Below are 12,316 nucleotides of genomic sequence, written 5' to 3' on the forward strand. Positions count from 1 at the left end.
AATAGGGGTGGGCTGGGGCTTAGAGCCAGTCTTCATTTCATAAGTCTTCACCGCACTGCCCCTGCCCTAATCTGTGTGGTCCCATCCCCACTACACTATCCTCATCCTTAAACCCCCAGTCCATTTGCCCTTGTGTTTGAGTGACCACCAGTCTAGGACCCAACCCCAGCCTTACCAAAGGCCCAAGTCCCAGCACCAAGCTCAGAGTGGGTGAGCTTTGAGGGAGGGGATGGATGCCCTCCTCACTCACCTAAACCTGTCTTCTCCCACCTTTCCAAGCCAGGACAGGTAGGGGATACCAGACACACAGGCTCCCAGGGCCCCCAGGTTGGGTTGGCTCTAAGAGCCCAACTTCTGACCCCACTGATCTGGCCTCTCAGCCTGGCTTGGGGAGAATCCCTTGGAAGGGGACCTCAGCCTCCTGGAGTTATGCCCCTCCAACGTATGAACAGTCTACTTTCTGCCCAGTCTAACTTAATCCCTCACTTCATAGTCAAAGTGAATGCAGGGCTAGGCCCATGGTAAATGAAGAACGTCTCCCCGGCAGTCCTTAGAGACTCACTGGGGAGATGAAATAGGCTCATACCAAGCAGTGATCCAGATTGCCAAAAGGTAGAGATCATCACTGGAGATTGGCTGGAGAAGTGGGGGAGGGCTTCCTGGAGGAGGAAGAACCTATGATAGCCTTGCTGGAGAGGGTGAGCTGAATTTTATTGCATGGCATTAGGAGCCAGGTGCACTCATATACTGTCTCTTGTTTTTATTTCTTGCACCTGTGAGGCAGGCAATATTATCTGCATTTTACAGCTGAGAAAACTCAGACTTGGAGAAGTGAAATGATTGACTTAAGACCACATGGCTTTATACGTGTTACAGGCAGCATTTGAGGACCCTCTAATATCAAAATTCATCTTACTCTTTCTTCTGCTTCAGGCTCTGCCTTTTCCAGGGTACAGAAGTGTAAAAAGGACTGGTGAGGTCTGGAAGGGTGGGGAAGAGGCACTCGAGGCTGGCAAAGGAGCAGGGTGAGAACATACCCAGCGAGTTTGGGGAGCTGTGAGGAGGCTGGTCTGATTGGATCTCAGGGATTCAGAGGGAACAACGGGAGCCAAAGCTGGAAGAGTGAGAGCTGTAACTTATCAGGCTGAGCATTCAGACTTGAATGGGTAAGCAGTGAGTGAGTGAATTCTGGGGTGAAGGATACAGAGCTGGTGTTTTTTTTTTGTGTGTGTGTGATATGCGGGCCTCTCACTGTTGTGGCCTCTCCCGTCGCGGAGCACAGGCTCCGGACGCGCAGGCCCAGCGGCCACGGCTCACGGGCCCAGCCGCTCCGCGGCATGTGGGATCTTCCCGGACCGGGGCACGAACCCGCGTCCCCCGCATCGGCAGGCGGACTCTCAACCACTGCGCCACCAGGGAAGCCCAGAGCTGGTGTTTTGACGACCTATCTTGATGGGACCGGCGAAAGTTGCTCACCCGCTATAATGGCTCTCAAGGAGAAGCATGTGGCCACGTGAGATGGACCCCATCCCCTCCTCCAACCCCACCCCCAGATCTCCCTGGGTAGGGGAGGACAACCAGCAGGCAGCAGCTTGCCTCCGAGGGCCACTGAGTGTTCCCTCCATCCGGGTCACCTTCCACGTCAACTCCGCCAACACTGGGCTTATCATACCTCAGCTGTACTTCCCACATCCTAGATGGCTCATCGGGCCCTAAGCACCCCCTCAGTCCCCAACGGTTCCCCTCCTCCATGCCTTTGCACAGTTTTCTGTCCAAATGAGGTGTCCTTTTCCCTCCCCAGCAGACTCCTATTTATCGGTCAAGATCTAGTTCAATTGCTTATTTATTTATTTTTTTCCTGCAACCTTTGTGGCTCAGAGGCAAGATTCGATTCCTCCACTGGACCCTGGCCGTCCCTGCCACCTCTCTACCCTGCCATTGTCTGTTCTCACTGTGTGAGTCTTAGGTGCGTGGGGAGGATTTATGATGCAGGTCCCTGAGTTGCTCCTTCTGGTGGGCAGACTAGACAGGGCCAAGGTAGGAGGGAGCAAGTGATCTACACCTGCCTCCCCAAATACCAAGGGGTGCAGGCCCATTTGAGCTGGACTCTGAAGGGCTTGGCTGGCATGCAGGCAGGGTGGGGAGCAGTGTCCAGTCAGGAGGCACACTGCAGTTGGGAGTGTGGCCGGGGCACTGGATGGCCATGGGGCAGGACGGGGACAGACTCCGCTTTCGCCACTGATTAAGCTGCAGGTTGAGGGGGCTGGTGCTGGGGCGTTTCAAAAGGCAGTGTTTAGGACTCAGAGCTGCTGAGAGGCAGTATGTAGGAGTTTGAGGGGTTTTTTTTTTTTTTTTTTTTTTTGTGGTACGCGGGCCTCTCACTGTCGTGGCCTCTCCCTTTGCGGAGCACAGGCTCAGCGGCCATGGCTCACGGGCCCAGCCGCTCCGCGGCATGTGGGATCTTCCCGGACCGGGGCACGAACCCGTGACCCCTGCATCGGCAGGCGGATTCTCAACCACTGCGCCACCAGGGAAGCCCGAGTTTGAGGGTTTAAGGTGCTGCCTGGTGTTGGGATTGCTAAGGCCAAAGACAGATGATGCAGGACCAAAGGGGAAGCCTGGGTAAAGCAGCTGTCCCCCCACCCCAGGCACATCATGACAGTATCAATACACACCTCGCTTGTGGTCAAGTCCTGTTTATTTTAGAAGGATAAACAGCAGAACTAGGAAGGAGTGATGAGAACAAGACCTCCGTCCCCTTGAGAGGGCCAGATCCAGCACAGGCTCTGTCTGTGTGTGGGATCAAGGCTGACCCAGCAGCCTTGACCAGCGTTTTTCTGTGAGGACAGGGTGTGTGGACAACCTGGGCAGACATGACTCTTCCACGGGGCTGGGGGTGGAGTAAGTTGTCTCCGAGTCCCTTTGAACACGGTGAGAAAGACCACAGGGCCCAAACACCCTTGGCCAAGAGCACCCCAAGCTGCCTCTGTCTGTGCCTGGGACAAAGCCACATTCTGGAGGGGAAACTATGGCGCCCTCTGGACACCAGGAAGGCCCCAGGTGTTCAAGAACAACATGCAGTGAGGCCTTCTGGCCAGCAAGCACCTGCTTCCCCAGCCCCAGTCATCTCTGCAGAGTCTTGCACTAAAGGCAGCAAGACTTCCCTGGCTCTTATACATACTGTTTCTTGGAAGCAGAGCTGCTGGGGCGACTGGGGGATTTCCGGCCACTCTGGGGGGGTGGGTCCAGGAAGAGGGGTGTTCTGGAAGAAGCCAGCCTCTCCTCCGTAGTCAGGTTGGCCCAGTTCTGCTCACTGGACGAGAGCCCGTTGTAGGTGGGGCACGGCGGGGATGAGGGCCCCTCACCCACGGGGAGGTAGAAGAAGACCTGGTCAGCATAAGGCTCCGAGGAGGTGCCCTGGGCTGGGGGCATGTCCTGGCTCTGCCGGGCCCTCATCCCCCGGTTGAGGCAGCGGCACAGCAGGTACGCCAGCTCCAGCAGGTTGAGCACCAGGGAGATGAGTCCAACCACCAGCATGAAGATGATGAAGATAGTCTTCTCCGTGGGGCGTGAGACAAAGCAGTCTACGAGGTAGGGGCAGGGTGAGCGCTGGCACACGAACACAGGCTCCATGGTCCAGCCGTAGAGACGCCACTGGCCGTACAGGAAGCCTGCCTCTAGCACACTCTTGCAGAGCACGCTGGCCACATAGGTGCCCATCAGCGCCCCGCGGATCCGCAGGTGACCGTCCTCCGCCACCGAGATCTTGGCCATCTGTCGCTCTATGGCTGCCAGTGCCCGCTCCACGCGCGGGTCCTTGGCCGGCAGTGCCCGCAGCTCTCCCTCTTTCTGCCGCAGCCGCTCCTCGCGCCGAGACAGGTAAATGACATGGCCCAGGTAGACCAGGGTGGGCGTGCTGACGAAGAGGAACTGCAGCACCCAGTAGCGGATGTGGGAGATGGGGAAGGCCTGGTCGTAGCAGACGTTGGTGCAGCCCGGCTGGGCCGTGTTACACTCGAAATCCGACTGCTCGTCGCCCCACACTGACTCGCCAGCCAGGCCCAGGATGAGGATGCGGAAGATGAAAAGGACCGTCAGCCAGATCTTGCCCACCACGGTCGAGTGCTCCTGGACCTGGTCCAGCAGCTTCTCAAGGAAGCCCCAGTCGCCCATGGCTCCTGGGCCTCCGTCTGCAGGGAGACAGAGGACACGGTCAGCATCCTTCTCAGCTGTCCTAGCAACAAGGCTGCAGGGAGGCCGGCCACACCCATTTTACCTACAGGGAAACTGAGCTCCAGGAGGGGAAGGGACTGGCCTGGGGACTCACACCCAGCTCTTTGGATGATGGCTGCTAAGCTCTGGCAAGGGTACAGCTAGGGTCCCTGTCTAGTCACATATGTGTCCCTCTTGCTGCCAGCTGCAGTCCCAGGGTGACCACAGCCGAAGAAGGTCTGGATCAAGGTGAGGCTCCTGAGCCTAAGGGAATAGAGAATTTGAGGAACTTATCCAAGGTCACACAGCTGTGCCATGCCCCTCCTCCCTTTTGCTCAGGACAGGCTGTCCCCCCCCACCCAGTGGGGGTGGTGGGGGTGATATCTTCAGCTTCTCGGGGGGCCGAAAGACTCAGGTCCCCACTCCCCACCCCACCAGCTCTCACCCAGCTGGCCTCGCTCTAACCTCTGAGTTTATGGTGGGGTGGGTGAAGGCATGCTAGACACTCAAGGCAGCATCCTGCATTAGCTCCACCTGTCAGCGATACTGACCACCTGCCGCTTAAGTACCGACACTTGATCCTGTCCCCTTTCTCCATCCCCTCCCCCTGCCAAAGCTGTTGCTGCCAAATTCTAGACTCTTGAAAGGAACTGTCATAGCAGGGTGGAGGCACAGGCCACAAAGTTCCCAGAACATCACTGGGAGAGTGGGGGGAGGAAGGTAGGGGAAAGGGGCAGGGGTGGTGCTTCTCCCCAGGAGCAAAGCTGTTTAGAGCCAGGCTCTGGAACCAGACCTGGGTTCAAATGCTGACTCTTCTACAGACTGGGACCTTGGATAAGTGACGACCTCTGAGCACTCCTCTCCTGTAAAATGGAAATGATACTATTCTTACCGCCTAGGGTTCTAAGGAGGCAACCGGAGGAGGCAGGAGCCTGGCTTAGCACAGAGGCTGGCCCAGCAGGCGGGGTGAGCGCGGCCGCGGTGGGTTCCCCAGCAGCCACCCTCAGCCCCTGGCATGTGGCAACCTGTCCCTGCCCGCTCGTCAGCTGGCAGGTGGCGCCCCAGCCCAACTCACCGCCTGCCTGCCGGCGGCCCAGGTGGCGGTGGGGACGCGCGTCGGCCGGAGCGGCGCCCGTGGGAGCCCTGCCTGCTGGACGGCGCCGGGCGGCGGGGGCGCCTTAAATAGCACGCGGGGCGGGGTGGGGTCAGGAAGCGGCGGGAGGGCGGCGGGCGCGGTTCCGAGCCGAGCGGGGGCGGGACGGGAGGTGCAGTCTCCCTGAAGCCACACTCAAGGAAGGGGCCCGGGAGGTGGCACTGGGGGTCGAGAGGGAAGAGGATGAGAAACCCCTACTTTCCATGTCTGCCCTCTGAGGTCTTCAGGCCGACAGACTCTCCCAGCCTCAGCTTCCTTGGCTGTGGAACAGATTCTCGAGGAGGGGGTTTCGGGGTTGTGAGTTTCCCGGGGTGGCTACATTCGAAAGGATTGCAGCCAGGACTTTCTGATCTCAGGCAACTGGCCTGAGAGATGGGCGGGTGGGGATGAGGGTGAGGGGGCCTCTAGGGAAGGGCATCTCCTTGACCCCGGGGGCCTCTTGCCCTTGGTGAGAGGGAGAAGACCCCTCGTTGGTGGGGTGGCCACGGGGTGCCCGGCGCAGTGCCAGGACTTGGTAATCAAGACTCGTTAGGGCATGGGGAACCACACCGGGAGAGAGGGGTTATAATCTGCCCTCCCTGGCGTCTGTGGTGGAGCTGGGGTCTCTACCCAGCCCCTGTTCTTGCAGAATTCTCAAACATCCCCACTCCTGGGCAGGCTACACAATCAGAGGACACTAAGCAGTGCCCATGGACCACGTGAGACTGGGGAGGTGATGGCTGGGGGGAACTCTCCCGACCTTTAGCTTGGATCCCATGCTCATGCCTCTAAATACGGGGTGTGGGGAGACATCCAAAGGAATTAGGGGTGGGCAGAGCCTGCCATTTTTCATTCAGGCATCACCCTGTCTGTGAACACTCGTGTGCTGCCGGCATTGTATGTGGAGCTGGGGACTTCACCACAAACCAGCCAGATGTGGTCTCTGGCCTGGGGCTCCCACTGGCTGGAGCAGGAGGCAGGAACTGAGCATATCAGCCCTTGGGTTAGAGTAAATGCACAAAGTTCTCCTGAGAACTACTGACGAACCACTCTGAAGACTCAGAGGGACTTGGTTAGGAACGTTTCCTGGAGACTGCATTAGCCACGTCGATGGACATAATCAACAATCTATAGTAGGAATAGAAAAGAGTTTTATTTGAGCCAAACTGAGGATTCTTGTCCAGGAGATAGCCTCTCAGATAACTCTGAGGAACTGCTCTGGAGAAGCATGGTTTTCAGCACAGTTTATATCTTGCCAGAACAAAGAACATCAAACAAGTCAGGGATACATTCCTTCAACGTTTCAAGAAAAACAAAACCCCCAAAACCCCCAACCCCCCAAAACCACAGATCAGCAGCACACAGTGAGTCAGTATGGCCGTGGCACCTGGGAAGGGAGTCATCCTCGGAGGAGTAGCAGCACTGGCATCCCAGGAAGGGAGGCATGATGTGATCTTTATTTATTATTTATTTTTTAATTAATTAATTAATTTATTTTTTTGCGGTACGCGGGCCTCTCACAGTTGTGGCCTCTCCCGTTGCGGAGCACAGGCTCCGGACGCGCAGGCTCAGCGGCCATGGCTCACGGGCCCAGCCGCTCCGCGGCATGTGGGATCCTCCTGGACCGGGGCACGAACCCACGTCGTGCAGGCAGACTCTCAACCACGGCGCCACCAGGGAAGCCCATGTGATCTTTATTTTTAACATGAACATTCTTTACTTCTGGGCAATGCACCCTTTTCTTTAATAATTAAAGCAGGTGAACAATGTAGGTTTGATAGGTCACAAACAGGCTGCTTTAGTTAGCATAAAATTCGAATTACCACATGTACAAGCCAGAATGACTTTCCCATACTGCAATATGTGAACCTTGCTTTCGTCAGCCAGATGGGGGTTGGGGGGAGAGCATTCTAGGCAGAAGAACAGCATGAGCAAAGGCCCAAGGACTGGGGGCTGCGAGGTCCTGAGGCTTCACTGGCCTTGGTGGGAGAGGCAGTAGGGCCTAGAAGTTGAGACTTTTCTGTTTATCTCTGTGCCCTTAGGCACGTTGCTTAAACCCCTGTGCCTCAGTTTCTTCCTCTATAGATTGGGGAGGTAATAGTTCCTACTGTATAGGGCTGATGGGAGATCCAATCAAAGTGCATAGCATAATATTAGTACACAGGAAGTTTTCCAATGGATGGTGGCTAAAAACGTTGTAACAAAACATTTTTGTGACAAAAAGGGTCAGTGGGTTGGTCTTGGTGGCAGCAGAAAGGGCTGAAAGGGAGGGAGCTGGGGTCACAACGTTGGTGAAGGATAGGGCAGCTAAGGAAAGGGAATGTGGCACGTGGGGTCCAAGGCCTGGGGCCGGTGTCAGAAAGGTCCTGTGTTTCTCCACAACAGGATTCAGTCTTTGGATTCCTGGCGCCCCAGGGTGGGTGCCCCAGGGTCCTGCCTTCAGCCCTCGAAGGAGAACCTCTGGGGCAGCAAGTATGGTGGGCTCAGCCCAGACCTCAACTTCAGGATCAGGCTGACCTAGCTTCCCCTTCCAGGATTGTCCCTCAGGACCATGATGAGCTGAGCCTCCTGGATTTCCAAAGCTGACGAGGAGCCCACGAAATTCTGACCCCTGAGGGCATGAGAACTGAGGTCCCTGGAGGCGGGTTCTCACCACGCCCCCACTACAGCCTCTGCTCCCAGAGTTCCTCTCCTGTGGCTGGGCCCAGGCCCTCCCAAAGCCTTTGTGATCCCAGCTACTGGGAAGGAGGGAGGAGCTGCCCTCACCCTCACCCCTTCCTTAGGGGCTCTGGAGGTCAGAGTTTGAATGATTCCTCCCCTTCCTGGAAAGGGTGAGCCGGGATCAGCCAAGACAATCCCACAGCCTGGCCATTCCACCTGGGAAACATCCTTAGATCCCCACACCTCCCTCCGTTCGCACTGCCCTGACCCTGTTTAGGCCACCATCTCAGTGGCCTCCCAACTGGTCTCCTGGCTTCCAGCCCAGCCCCACCCTTCCCCAGAAATCAGACCCCACGCTGCCCTGCTTAGAACCCTTCTGTGGCTCTCCTTTGCCTCCTGGCCTCAAGTACCTCTACGGCCTCCTCCTGCTTCCCCTTTCACTCAGTGATCCAGCCATACTTGACTCTGGCCTTTGTCCGTGCTGTCCCCTCTGCCTGGGGCACCCTCACATGCTCAGCCCTATAGTCGTTCAGGACTTTGCTCCATGTCCCTTCCCCCAGAAGTCCCCTTGCTGGCCTCCTCTGGATTAGATGAGCCTTTATGTTCTCAGAGGCTCACCTACTGCCCCCCGGGTGCGCTGTTTAGTCGTGTTACGTACATTCACATTGTTGTGCAGCAGATCTCCAGAGCATTTGCATCTTGCAAAACTCTATACACATGAAACCATCCCCATTTCCCTTCCCCCACCCAGGGTGCATTGTTTACTTGTGTTTGTCTTTACCCCCTCCCCTATTAGTCTGTGAGCCCCTTGAGGGCAGGCAGCTGAGTCCCATTTACACGCCCAGCACTTAGCAGAGCCCCAGGCTCATATACGAATTTATTAATTCAACAAATTATTTACTGAGCACTGCCTGGTGCTGCGGCTCTGTCCTAGACACTGGAGATCAACCAGGAACCAACGGTAACAAAACTCCCTGTCTTGTGGGCTTTATATTCTAGCCGGAGGGAGACAGACAAAATATAGAATGTGTTAGCTGGTGATACCTGTTAGGTGGAGAGTAAAGCAGGAAAGGAGGATCAGGGCGCAGGGGGTGGTGTTTTCAATTTTGAACAGAAGAAGGGAGAAATTCTCCTGAAGCAGCTAACCTTTGATGCGGGCCCTGAAGGAAGGGAGGGACCCCTGTGGCTCTCGGGAGGAAAGCACATTCCAGGCAGAGGGAAAGAGAGTGCAAAGGCCCTGAGGCAGGAATGTGCCTGGTGTTTCCTGCCTGAGGGAGAGCAAGAAGGTCAGCGTGACTGAGTGAGGTCAGCAAGGAGAAGAGATGAGGGTTCAGAAAGGGAACAGGTGGGGCAGGTCTTGTAGGTCCCTAAAGGCCAGTGTGAGATGCCTTTGGAGGTTTGGGGCAGAGGAGTGACATGGCCCAATTTAGGTTTTAGGGCATCACCCTGGCTGCTGTGCTGGGAATAGACTGTGGGAGTGGGTGGTGGATGCAGACCTCCCCCTTCAACGGAGTACTTGCTGCCCTCCCAGCTGTGTGGAGTCTGGCCAGCTGACAGCCTCCAATTCTGCTTCAGCTGTGCAGGTGGCCAGGCTCTGCTTGGGGTGGCCCCAGGCAATGGCTGAGCCAAGCATGGTCAAGGGTCCAGCCATTTCCATCCAGTGTGGGATTCCTCTCACTGACCATCTTTGTCTAGCGGACACAGAGCTCCCACGAACGGGTCTTGTAGCTCGGTCCTGCTTCCTTGCCTTTCCATTCGCAGGGGTTCCTTCCCAGCATGCCCTTTGCACTCCTCTCTTTTGTAGCATCTGCTTCCCAGAGTTGGAGCAGGAAGCAGGGAGATTATTGCAGTGATCCAGGTGAGAGTGGATGCGGGTGTCTCAGCTCGGACTGCTGTAAAAACACCACAGACCAGGCGGCTTAAACAACAGAACTTCATTTCTCAGTCCCGGAGGCTGGAAGTCCAAGGTCAGGGTGCCAGCCTGGTTGGGTTCTTGGTGAAGGCCCTTCTCCTGGTTTATATCGGGCTGTCTTCTGAGTATGTTTTCACATGGCAGAGAAAGACCGTCCCCCTCGTGTCTCTTCTCATAAGAGCACAAATCCATCCTCATGACCCCACTTCCCAAGGCCCCACCTTTTAATAATATCACACTGGAAGTTAGCATTTCCACATAGGAATTTTGGGGGAGACACAGACATTTAGTCCCTACCAAGGGGCTTGTATCAGGGTGATGAATACAAAATAATCTATTTGCCTTGGGCTGCAGGGTGGCTGTCACATCGTGAAGTAGATGTGGACTCGAAAGTGTGTATATGAAATCTAAATCATAATCATAAGCCCTATTGAAGGAAGCTTGCAATGACTCCTCCTGTGATGGGGGGAAGAGGAGGTAGATGTGTGTACCCTCATAAGAGAAGACCAGGGGACATGAGATGTGTGCCGGGGACTCTGCATGGCGAACAGTAGCTCAATACATGCTGGATGGAAAGTGTGAGAGGCACTGCTAGGGACAGCTCTCAGGCCAAATGTGGGATGCTTAGGGCTGGAATATTCCCTCATCTGTGGTCCTGGCCTGCAGCTTGGAGAAGTGGGACCAGGACTGGAGGCTCAGTCCATGCTGGGATAGCTGATGTTGTTCTTTGGTTGCTCTGACCTCAAAGCCAACCTTATCCAGGCAGTGGGAACCATCCTGGAAGATGCTGGAATGCAAGACAGCAAATAAGTAGAGATCACCCCTCCCTGGGACCTTGGCAACCATCCATTCCAAGCTGGGACTGACACACGAGATGGCCTGGGCAGCAGGCAGAGACTTTCCTAAGCATGGTTGTGCCTGGATATTTACTGGATATGTTAGTGCTGAACTAACATGTTATGACACTGTCTCCTTTTATCTCTACAACAATCCTACGAGTGGATACTGTCCTGAGTGCTGGGCTGAATATGTTCCTTTTGCCCCTCAGATCTGCTCTGTGCCCTGGGAGGCTGACTCGTACTGACTGTCTCAATAGGTTTCTGTGCCCTCTGGTTTCTGGTTGTGTTGGGTCGGTGGGAGCCACTGGCTGGTGAGTAGGAGATGGTAGAGTGAAGTCATGGTATTTATTTGATTGCTGCGGTTGGATGCATCCTTTCAGCCTTTGTGTGGCAACCTGTCCTTTGCTACCCTGGTACTAGCCCCAGGGTACCTTTTATGGGTTTCCTTAATCATGCCTATACCTTCAAAAACAGTCCCTCAAGGAAACTCTTTGAAGTTCCTTGGTTTGAATGTGCCATCTGTTTCCTGTTGAGACCCTGACTGATAAAATTCCCATTGTACTGATGACAAGACTGAGGTTCTGAAAGCCTGTCCAAGGTGCAGCGTGGTGAAGCTGTGGTCATGAAGTGGTTAAGCTATGATTTAACCTGGGAGGTGAGTGTCAGCCCAGCCCGGGCCCTTTAAACTTGGCTGGCTTATCCACCACAGTAACGACCACACACGAGAGCAAAGGTGAACCCCAGCCTGTCCTGTCGACACAATGACCCGTCCTTTCCCTGCCTGCATTGGCTCTTGGCTCACTGCCTCCTGGATTTCTGGCTCCTGGCCTTGGCTTTGATAGTTACTAAATGTTCCTCTGGGTGAGTTTAGTCTTGCACCCCCTTTTGCTTTCCATCCTGTTCTGGCTTGGATGTTGGTGTTCCTGAAATTTCAGGTCATCACACAGTGCTGGGAGTCCGGGGCTGGGATCCACCTGGGGTTGGTTAGTGTAGGAGATGAGTGTGTCTCTGTCTCCCCCAGGCTCTGAGCTCCTCGGGCTCAGGTCCTATTACCCTGTGCAGTCCTCGGGTCTGCCAGGGGCCCGGGGTGAAGAAAATGCTCGGGGGAAATGGAAGGAGCTGGATAGTGCTTGGGTGAGGCTGGGGCTTCATGCCTTTAGAGGAGCCTGTTGTGAGCATACAGGAGTGAGAGTATGAATAACAGGGATTTTGTGTACACAGGGTGGGGATGCACGTTGTGGGTGGCAGTGACTGGGTTACAAAGGAGGAAGGAGTGTGGTTTGTCTGCAACCGGAGGGCTGTGACTGTGTGCGCTCAGGGCAGGGCCTCACTATGGCTAGCGGTGCTGTTGTAGAGGGAGCACGGCGCCCTCTTGTGACCACATCTACAATCACAGCATGTATATCTGTAGGTTCCGCCCCAGATCCCTCCTGGGTCAACCCCAGCCCCAGCCTAAATTCAGCTCGAGCCATGGAACTCTCTCCCCTTCTGAGGGGCTACCTTCTCTGCCCTCAGGGTCTTGTGGGTGGGAGTGTGGGAGAAAAGAAGAGAGTCAACCTG

The 12,316-nt window shown here is 55.6% G+C and overlaps 1 protein-coding gene across 4 annotated transcripts; it reads right to left on the reverse strand.

Moving 5' to 3' along the window:
• Positions 1-2,680: 2,680 nt before the first annotated feature.
• On the reverse strand, positions 2,681-5,369 carry GJA4 (gap junction protein alpha 4). 4 transcript variants are annotated; one of them, XM_067011957.1, is made up of 3 exons: positions 5,288-5,369; positions 3,471-4,190; positions 2,681-3,360 (listed from the first exon to the last, which is right to left on the reverse strand). In XM_067011957.1, the coding sequence occupies exons 2-3, from the start codon at positions 4,171-4,173 to the stop codon at positions 3,311-3,313; spliced, it is 753 nt and encodes a 250-aa protein (XP_066868058.1). In that variant the 5' UTR covers positions 4,174-4,190; positions 5,288-5,369; the 3' UTR covers positions 2,681-3,310. The 4 variants fall into 4 exon arrangements, with proteins under 4 accessions (XP_066868058.1, XP_066868053.1, XP_058918836.1 ...); XM_067011952.1 differs by adding an exon at positions 5,006-5,075 and having other exon boundaries at positions 2,681-4,190; positions 5,288-5,368; XM_059062853.2 differs by having other exon boundaries at positions 2,681-4,190.
• Between the last annotated feature and the right edge of the window lie 6,947 nt (positions 5,370-12,316).

Source organism: Kogia breviceps, chromosome 1 (genome assembly GCF_026419965.1).
Source record: "Kogia breviceps isolate mKogBre1 chromosome 1, mKogBre1 haplotype 1, whole genome shotgun sequence".
Classification (NCBI taxonomy): Eukaryota; Metazoa; Chordata; class Mammalia; order Artiodactyla; family Physeteridae; genus Kogia; species Kogia breviceps.

What these genes read in the sequence shown, in the direction of transcription:
- GJA4 (XM_059062853.2), bottom strand. Translation starts at nt 4,173, where the DNA reads ATGGGCGACTGGGGCTTCCTTGAGAAGCTGCTGGACCAGGTCCAGGAG.